This window comes from Leucopleurus acutus (assembly GCF_964270905.1).
Source record: "Leucopleurus acutus genome assembly, chromosome: 6".
Classification (NCBI taxonomy): Eukaryota; Metazoa; Chordata; class Mammalia; order Artiodactyla; family Delphinidae; genus Leucopleurus; species Leucopleurus acutus.
Genome location: NC_139149.1, coordinates 110348144 through 110358344, shown reverse-complemented (window position 1 = coordinate 110358344; position 10201 = coordinate 110348144). Strand labels below are relative to the sequence as shown.

At 49.4% G+C, this 10201-nt stretch overlaps 1 protein-coding gene across 3 annotated transcripts; it reads right to left on the bottom strand.

Annotated features, from left to right (window-relative positions):
- LOC309962812 (uncharacterized protein C2orf72) lies at positions 1–9915 on the bottom strand. 3 transcript variants are annotated; one of them, XM_082840836.1, is made up of 4 exons: positions 9254–9915; positions 5351–5464; positions 2579–2614; positions 2319–2431 (listed from the first exon to the last, which is right to left on the bottom strand). In XM_082840836.1, the coding sequence occupies exons 1-3, from the start codon at positions 9855–9857 to the stop codon at positions 2610–2612; spliced, it is 723 nt and encodes a 240-aa protein (XP_082696962.1). In that variant the 5' UTR covers positions 9858–9915; the 3' UTR covers positions 2319–2431; positions 2579–2609. The 3 variants fall into 3 exon arrangements, with proteins under 3 accessions (XP_082696960.1, XP_082696961.1, XP_082696962.1); XM_082840834.1 differs by lacking the exon at positions 2579–2614 and having other exon boundaries at positions 1–2431; XM_082840835.1 differs by lacking the exon at positions 2579–2614 and having other exon boundaries at positions 1–2431; positions 5351–5461.
- Positions 9916–10201: the final 286 nt, after the last annotated feature.

Here is a 10201-nt window from a genome sequence, read left to right as displayed (position 1 = left end):
TATTTTTTAACGTTTTCATCTTTAATGAAATGACTTTGGAAATAACATTCATTTCCATGAAACCAATACTACAGTTTTTGGAGTCACAGTAAGATACACAGAATTATATCTGTAATTAATATGAATGCCAACATTTCAAGCAGTAATTTCTGTTATATGGCAAACAAAATCAAGAAAGCAACCGTCAAACAAGAGACCCATAGCTTCAGACAAGTCAAATCCCAGAATAGCGTGTGAGAACAGTTGCTGCTTCAGCGAAGGGTTTCTGGCGAAACCAATGATGAGGCTGCCAAAGGCTGTTCCCATAACAGCACCAGAATCTGCCACTCCTACTGCTGCAGCACCTGCACCAATAAAATTGGCTGTAGTATCAATGTCTCTGCTGATTGCACTGGTCTAAAACTCCCTTTGGATTAACTGAGACACACCATTCTGGGCCCCATTAAGTACTGAAGAGCCCTCTCCAGCCCTAGCCTCTGGTCGAGATAACACTGATGCAGAAATTGGTCTGTATGCAACTCTGGATCCAACTCGGATCAGAGCAGGATGCAGGCGAGCTTGCGCAGGCGCACATCTTGCACTCTTCAGGGCAGCTGGAGGACTTGGTTGACAGGCAACGTGGGCTCCTCTCCTGCTTCCTCTCTTCCCGGGAGGTGGCCGTGGCCGTGGTGGTAGGGGTCCAAGGAATGGGGCTCCCCATTTTAAAACAAAGTCAACAGCAATTCATTTTGTGTAGGAGGAAGTCAGCTGTAACCTTCCAGTCATCCTACCTGCCCTCACACTCATATGGACCAGGCTCCCTATTATAGAGAATAAATTGAGGCATAGAGCAGGGAGGGCCCCTCCTTAGCATCAAAGAGCTCCTCGGCCACAGAAGGTTTCCCATTCCCCATTTGGTCGCCATCACAGCAAGAACTGAAATAACTAATACAAGTTACGTAGCATCTTGCAGAGTGCTGGGCACAACTGCATGTCTGCTGAGTGAATCATGCGTGAATGAATGAATTTAGCTGCTTCCCTTAGACAGTGCTTTCTACTTGGGAAAATCAGGAGCTGTGCTTGCCATTCCAAAGATTGGATTTCTCCGGGGGCAGGTGAGAAAGACAAGGGAGCTAATACAGAGTTCCCTCTCTGAGTGAACAGTCAGATGGTCTTCCTGGCTTTTAAGGGAACATCATTGACCCTGACTGACTCATAAACAGAGAAAAAAGGATGGAGGAACTCGGCACCTCTGGGCTTCGTCTGCTTTGACCTTGGGTTAGGACATGAGATCAAGAACAGATCCTATGCTCTTGTAATCCATACCCCTAACTTTCCTTCTGTTTGGTGATGTGGTTAGTCCCTAGCATCTTTATTCTCAAAGAACGTGGCACAGAAAGTTAATGTCAACATGAGGAAGAAACAAGGTCCTTTCTTCTCAAGAATGTGCAAAGCTATTTATGCCCTGGGCCTGCAGCACAGGGACCATACTGGCTCTGGCCCTAAAGGCCCCCAGGGTGGCAATGCATCTTTATTCTGCCTTGCCCTGGGAGCCAAAGCCCCAGGAAGCCCAACTCTCTCTGCTCTGGGGGACTCTTCCTAGAATTTGACAGGGAGGAGATTGTCTCATCTACAGTTTCTCAAAGTTGCCACGATTGGCATTTTGAATGGAACAATTTTGTGCTGCTGGAGATTGCCCTGCCCATTGTGAGATGCCCACTAAATTCCAGGGGTGCCCCACAGTTGCAGTGACTCTCGCAGCACACCACACACGCACACACACACACACACACACAAATTTCCAATACTGCCTGGAGCGGGTAGCCTGGCCCCTGGCTGAGAGCCACTAGGCTGGTAGCGCCCTTACGTGTTTGAGAAACAGAAGACCCAAAGGTTGAGTGACAGGTCCAAGGCTCCCCTCTCAGATCTGATGATTTCTAGTCCAGCTGCTCTTGAAATGATGGATACTCATGCAAACAATCATGGGATGTCACAGCACTGCAGAACCTCAAAGCAGATAGCCAGCTGTCTCAATGGCATAGAGAAACCACGGCACAGAGAGAAAAAATAACCCCACAGTGACCAGAGAGTGAGCAAATGCGGGGGGGGGGGGCAGATTCCCGGAGGATACACTTTCTTAGGTCCTGCTTAGTTTAGTAAGTCCCGCTGCTTGGCTGGTAACAGGTCAATGCAACAGCCCCCTGGAAGGTGGGGTTTTGTAGCATCCCAAGGTCAACATGGAGGCAGGGTAGCTCAGTGAGAGCCAGCCCCCTGTCTGTAGGTTAGAGCCAGGGCAGCCATGGGTCCAGCCTTCATCTCAAGTCTCCGGCGGGCTCAGTGGGAGTGGAGGCAACTCTATCACAGGCTACTGACCCCTTTCTGGGATCCTCGCAATCTCCATTGGGATATACGACTGTCAGTGCCAGCTCCTCCTCAGGATCCTGGAAGTTATCTGGAACACAAGAGAAGGAATCACCCAATGAGAAGATAAAGTTTATGAGTGGGTAAGCTGGGAATGAAAGGGAAGGAGTCGGCCCCAGTGACTCTCTACTTTAAAAACACAACAAAATACTAGCGAAAACCTTAAAAATGTACATACCCTTTGACCCAGCAATTCCACTTCTAGGATTTTATCCTAAGGAAATAATTAGGAATAATTAGTGGAACTGCTCCAGCCATCTTGCTACCAGCATACGGATGAAACAGCACTGAGGACGGCCCAGCAAAGAGAAGGAAAAAACCTGGGTCCTTGAAAGTGTTGCTGGACCCTTAAATCAACCAGCCCTGAAACTGACTCCACCTCTAGACTGTCTTTTAGGTGAGATGATGAATTCCTCGTCTGCTTCTGCTAGTTTGAGTCATGGCTTCTTTACCTATAGCTGAGAGCATCCTAACTGATTCGATATCTGACAAAGGGATTGGCTGAGTAAACTGTGGCTCAGTCACATTATGGGATTCAGGCATTAAAAATGACGTACAGGGCTTCCCTGGTGGAGAAGTGGTTAAGAATCCGCTTGCCAATGCAGCGGACATGGGTTTGATCCCTGGTCTAGGAAGGTCCCACATGCCGTGGAGCAACTAAGCCCGTGGGACACAACTGCTGAGCCTGCGCTCTAGAGACCGCAAGCCACAACTACTGAAGCCCATGTGCCGAGAGTCCGTGCTCCGCAACAAGAGAAGCCACCACAATGAGAAGCCCGTGCACCGCAACGAAGACCCAACGTAGCCAAAAATAAATAAATAAAAATGATGTATAAAATTCCATAGGACTGAACGCACACACACACGCACACACACACACACACACACACACACACACACACATACACAAGTAAAATTCAGGAAATCTGAGTAAGGTCTGTGGATTGTTTCAATATCAACACCCAGGCTGTGATATTATCCTATAGTTTTGCGACATGTACATGGGGGAAAACTGGGCAAGATGTACACAGGATCTCTTAATGTGATTTCTTACAATTGTGTAATTGTGTAATCACGTGCAATTAATTGTGTAAGATTAATTGCATGTGAATCTACGATCACCTCAAAAAAAAAAGATGAAAGATGTTGACATATAATTATTGCTGCGGAATACTGCACAATCACAGTATGTTATTGATAAAGAAAGCAGATTCTAAAACAGTGTATGTAAATGTATGTATGTATAATCTGCTATTTATTATGTATATTATAAATGTTTATGTATAGTCTGCACACGCAATTTGCATTTAATACATTCACTTCTACATGAGACTAAACAATTTGGTATATGCTACAGAGAGAGGTGATCAAAGAGTTACATAAAGTTGTTTATCGGGACTTCCCTGGTGACACAGTGGTTAATAATCTGCCTGTCAATGCGGGGACACAGGATCGAGCCCTGGTCCGGGATGATCCCACATGCCGCGTAGCAACTAAGCCCCTGAGTCACAGCTACTGAGCTTGTGGTCACAACTACTGAAGCCCACGTGCCCTAGAGCTTGAGCTCTGAAACAAGAAAAGCCACCGCAATGAGAAGCCTGAGCACTGCAATGAAGAGTAGCCCCGCTCGCTGCTACTAGAGAAAGACCCAACGCAGCCAAAAAAAAATGTTTATGATTCCTTTGCTTTTTTTCCCCTTTAGTTTCCAGATACATCCAAAATGATGATGGAGAGGTTGAAGTTAACATTTTTGCAATTAAATATATTAAATATGTGATACCTTTTGCAGATGATTTATATATTATATAGAAGTGAATTTATTAATATTTAAGTAGTACAAGGCAATATAAATAGATAGCTAGATAGACAGACAGACAGAATGGTCTACCCAAATTATAGTTGACTCTGAGTGGGGGAATTAAATGAATGATTTTTAATATTTGTGTTTCTTCTTTTGTATTTTTTGAGCTTTCAATTGTGTAGACAGAATTCTAAGACAGCCCCCAAGATTCCCATTCCTTGGTGTACTTATCCTGCATAATCCCCTCCTTTGAGAGTGGGTGGGGCCTGTGATTCTGATGCGATAGTCATGCCATAGATCTGGGTATGTGACGAAGGTGATGGGGAGTCACTCCTGTGATTGGGGAGTCACTCCTGTGATTATGTTACGTTATAGGAGACTGGAGATTCTCCTCAGCATGGAAGGAGCAGCTGCTGTGTAGTGAGTGAGCCTGGGAGAGGAGACAGCTTCAGGGCCTCTTGGAGGTGACAGCCAGCAAGGTGGGGACCTCAGTGCTCCAGCAGGGTGCAGTCCCCCCCTAGGTGGGCTCTGCCTCTGGTCTCTCGCTGCTCCTGCAGTCCAGTCACTTCGCTATACACCCTAATCAGCGCACACCCCTGCTCAGAAGTCGCCAGGGTTCCCTATTCCTGAGAGACTTGGGTCCAGGGCCCTGATGTGACTCCAACTCTCCTCTTCAGCCTCGGCCCTCACCAGTCTCTTTCTGCACCTCACCCCCAGGGCACTCTTTTCTGAGCTTGACATCATGCTGTCAAGCCTTTGTTCATGGTGTTCCCTCTCCAAATCTTCCCATTTCTAAGAAAATCCCCCAACCTCCAGCTCAAAAGTCACTTGTTAAACTCCCTGGATCCTCAGGGGAGACAATGCGTTTGGCTCCAGGTGCCCCATCACCTACGTCTGGCAACTGTCTTCCAGGCCCGCCCACAACCCCTTCCCTAGGCAGAGACTCCTGGGGCGAGAGCCCCGCTGACCCAGCCTGAGTGCCGGCTGCCTGGGGGTCAAGGCACCTCACGTTGCTCATCCCCACGTCCCGCACAAGGCAACGTCTTCGCCGATGGTGGGCCACTCCATCCTTATGGTCCCCTGTGTGCACGTGACCGTAACCCCAGGCCCCCCTCAGGGTCCAGGAAGCCAGGAAGGCGACACACTCACCCTGAGCTGGGTCACTGGGGGAAGTGGCATCTGGGTCCTTCCCCCGGCTCCAGGGACCCCAGGAAAAGCATGCCAGCAGTCCTGGGAGGCCGGGTCTCTCCCACGCTCCTTCTGCTAGAAAGAACACAAGGTCCAAGAGGCAGTGGGGTCAGATGGGGCTTGACACGACTGAGAGACTTTCTGTTCAGCCACCCAAGAGCTTCAACTGTCAACTGCCCTAGTTTTAACGGCCTGATTAAAAAAGAAAGATTCTGATTTGCAAAAGGGGGTAGGTTTTTGAGCTTTAAAAAAAAAAACCAAAAAGAAAGACTGCTTTTATATACCTATTACCTAATTTCATCTTCGCAAAAACTCTATGTAGGTACCATGTTGGAAAAACTACAGTAACAAAAATGACATGAAATTAATTACAATTACATAGCACCAAAGAAAAAACTCAAGAAGCAGTAATTGCCCCCCTACCCCCGGATTTGTAGTTCAAACTATTTTTTAAATTTTATTGAAGTTTAGTTGATTTACAATGTTGTGTTAATTTCGGCTGTACAGCAAAGTCACTCAGTCATACATATATATACTTTTTTCATATTCTTTTCCATTCTGGTTTTTCACAGGATACTGAATATAGTTCCCTGTGCTATACAGTAGGACCTTGGTGTTTATCCATCCTATATACAGTAGCTTGCATCTGCTAATTCCAAACTCCCAATCCTTCCCTCCCCCACCCCTCCTCCTCCTTGGCAACCATAAGTCTGTTCTCTATGTCTGAGAGTTTGTTTCTGTTTTGTAGGTATGTTCATTTGTGTCGCATTTAGGATTCCACATATAAGTGATAACATATGGTATTTGTCTTTCTCTTTCTGACTTACTTCACTTAGTATGATAATCTCTAGTTACATCCATGTTGCTGCAAATGGCATTATTTCATTCTTTTTATGGCTGAGTAATATTCCATTGTGTGTGTGTGTATATATATATATATATATATATATACACATACACACACACAATGTGATATATATATATATCACATCTTTATCCATTCATCTATCAATGGACATTTAGGTTGTTTCCATGTCTTGGCTATTGTACATAGTGCTGCTATGAACATAGAGGTGCGTGTATCTTTTCGAATTATAGTTTTGTCTGGGTATATGCCCAGGAGTGGAATTGCTGGGTCATAGGGCGACTCTATTTTTGTTTTTTTGAGGAACTCCATACTGTTTTCCATAATCGCTGCACCAATTTACATTCCCACCAACAGTATAGAGGGCTCCCTTTTCTCCATACCCTCTCCAACATTTATTATTTGTAGACTTTTTTGCGGGGGGGGCCACGCAGCATGTGGGATCTTAGTTCCCCTACCAGGGTTCAAACTCGCGCCCCCTGCATTGGAAGTGCGGCATCTTAACCACTGGACTGCCAGGGAAGTCCCTATTATTTGTAGATTTTTTTATTTTTTTTATTTGTAGATTTTTTAATGATGGCCATTCAACTATTCTTGAAATGGCCATCAAACTATTTCTTAATAGAAATAGAATTAATCTTTTTTGATAATCACACACAAAACAATTACATGTCGATTCGAGTTTCCTTATCATAGTACCACCTCAGTTATCTGGGGATTACTTGAGATCCCTAACCATCTGGAATAAGGTCAACTGGAACAAAGTTTTAAAAAAGGACTCCGGAGAGCCAAGACACAGAAAATCCTTTCTCATAATTCTTTACTTGGGGCCAATTTACTCTTAATCTGTACCCAATTCTAAAAAGATTGGGTCCTTGTTTTTCAACCAAAATGCATCTGAATTAAGCATAAACTGGGTAAAAGAGCACTACCAAGAGGCAGGCAACCTACAAGTATAAGAATAGGCATCAGACAGTGAGAAAGAGACTGGAAAGCTCCGCAAGCAGTAGCAAAACCTCAGTAGCACGAATCCATGGTGCAACCCACCGCAAAAGCCTGGAAGAAATTACTGGACAATGAGTTATAATTACACCCGTGACCTTTAGTCATTAACGAAAGGTTTCATGTTCAGTATGTTTTGATAAAAGTACAATCGACTTTAACACAATATATAGAATGATTCCCTTGCAAAATGTTAAAAATTTGAAATGTTAGTGTTTAAAAAGAGGCAAGGATTCTGCATGCCAAGCAGGGTGTCAGGAAATGGGAATACAGTGGTGATTAAACTCACAAGGGAAAGTGACAAAACCATGCAGAAGCAGGTTCGGGTTTCATTTGTGAACTTGCAAATGAGAGTGGGCGGGTCAGGGAAGGCTTTCTGGAGGAGGAAGTCCAGTCCTGAATGGTGAGATGGGATTGGTCAGGAAAAGGAGGATGGAAGAAAAGGCTTTTCTCTCTGAGGCAACTGCAATGTAAAAAAAGTTTAGGAGCCCAGAGCAAGCTTGGCTCTGGGGAATTAAAAGTTGTTCCCTGGGGGTGGGGGATGGGGGGTGGTGGGATGAACTGGTAGATTGGGACTGACATGTATACACTAATATGTATAAAATGGATAACTAATAAGAACCTGCTGTATAAAATAATAAATAAAATAAAATTAAAAAAAAAAAAGTTGTTCCCTGGGAATAAGAGATGTCTAAGAGACAAAGGGCTCAGAGAATTTCTAGGCACAGCCTCATTAGGGGACAGAAAATTTTCCCCATGGGGCCAGGTCAGCAAAGGCGCTGGCAGCAACAACCCGAATGACAGTCCACCTCAGGACGTTCTCCGTGTCTTTCAGAATGCTGGTCCTTGAGTTTCAAATTTAGCTGGCTTCCTCACAGACTCAACAGAAGAGTTGCGGGAAGGGGAGGGGACGGTTAGGGCAGGCCCCACAGCTGAGATGAAAGGTCTTCACCTAGGCAGGCCACGCTGGCAGGTAAGTCTGTGACATTTGCGACATCAGAGGTACCAGGTCTCCTTGCAGGAAAAGCCCCACCCCCGACCCCTGTAAGTCTGGCATCACCCAGTTGCTGAGTTAACACACCAATGCCCAGGGAGGCGGAACACTGCCTCTGTCGTCATTAACTCTTTAGCAAGAAGGTTGGCAGAGGCTGGAAAGCTTGGAGGGCGGCAGGTGCTGGAGAGGAGTGGGGGGAAGGAAGCTAGAAGCTAGAAGCTAAATCACTCCGGCTTTTCACAGCTTTGCCAGATCCAGCTGTACTTAACATCCATATTTTAATCTCGGGGCACTGGAAACCTTCTGTAAAACCCTGCGTACCCGGATGGACGAGATTCTGACCCTTTTGCTGATGGCAGCAGTCACTGGGGCTGGGAGAAGACCCGTACTCCCCTCCCCACACTTCAGGAGAGTGGGGAGGGAAGCGAGGGAGACGCTGCAGTGGGTAGCCAAGAAGGACTGGTAAACTCTAGGCCCTCAGTCCCTCACATCCTTTCTCCCCTCACCTCCAAGTCCCCGGCATTTATTCCTTGCCTTCTTTTGATCCCGCGGCGTTTCACCGTCGCGTCTCTAGCGCATCCCTAGCTGTGAGCGTCCTAGAAGCTCCTGGCACCGGATATCCCCCTAGTCCCAATTTTGTCCTCCTCCCACCTTGAAACTGGTGCATCCCAAGGCTTTCCCGTCTCCTCCTCCCCTCCCCCCCCAATCCCAGATCTTTGCCCAGCTCAGTCCAGCCCTCTTTCCACCAACCTCCCCTGCCTTCTGCTTGCCCCCTCGGCTTTCCTAAGCACTCAGAATCCCTTGAACTCAGGATCCACCCGGGACAGACTCGGCCCGTTGCCCAGGGCCCGCTCCGCCCTACCTGGGAGGCCTAGTGCTAGGCACCTCCTCTCTCCTGGCCTCAGTTTACCTCGGTGTACCATGAGGGGGGCGCTGGCCAAAAAAGCTGGCCTTCCCCCAGCCGCCGCCCGCCCACGCCGTCCGGGACCTAGAGCCCACTCACCTGGTCGCAAGCGCCCGGCGGCTTGCAGGGCCCTGCACGCGGCCGCCTGAACAGTCAAGTTGGAAGCCGGGTGGCCGGGGCAGTAGGCGGCCGCCTGCACCGGGCCTCCAGCCTGGCGGCCGAATACCGTGCGCAGCAGCGCCTCCAGTAGCCGCAGCTCCGGAGCCACCGCATCCTCGGGCTCCGCCTCGGCCACCAGCACCCCGACCAACGCCGCGCCGGGCCGCCGCCGGCTGCGCACGTCCCGCAGCATCTCCCGCAGGTGGCGCCGCGGCTCCCTGGCTGCCAGCGATGACGCGCGGCACAGCACGAAGACCAGCGGAGAGCGGATGGCGCGCGCCCGGGTCGCGGGCACCTTCTGCGCTCCCGGCGCCCTGGGCCCCGCGCCTTCGGCCGCCTCGCCGCCCGGCTTGCCCGCGGCTTGCTGGGGCGGGAACACCGCCCGGGCGAAGTCCCACAGCAGCGCGCGGCTCTGCTCGCGCTCCCACAGTTCGCCCACCAGCAACACCTGCCCGCAGCCGCCCGCCGCCTCCACCAGCGCCTGGAAGGGCGGCTCAGCCGGGTGCGCGGGCCGAGCAGCCAGCGCCTCCAGCTCGCGCTCCATGCTCGCCGCCTCCCGCCTTCTGCGGCCGCTGCTGCCCTGCCTGGCCAGCTGCCTGCCTCTCGAGGGGTCAGCGGCAGCGGCGGCGGCGGAGACGGCGGCGGCGGGGAGGACACGCCCCCGAGGGCTGCGCCCCGCCCGGCCCCCGGCCCGCGGGCCGGGATCGCCCAGCTCTAGCCGGCTGCTGGGCCGGAGCGGAGGCTCTCCCCCAGGCCTCTAATGGTGGCGCCTCCCGCAGTCCCTGCGGCAGACGCGGGGAAACTGAGCCGTTCATCCATCCATCCATCCACCCATCCATCCATCCAACATTTATTGAACACCTACTAGGCGTACAGGACCCGAAGGTA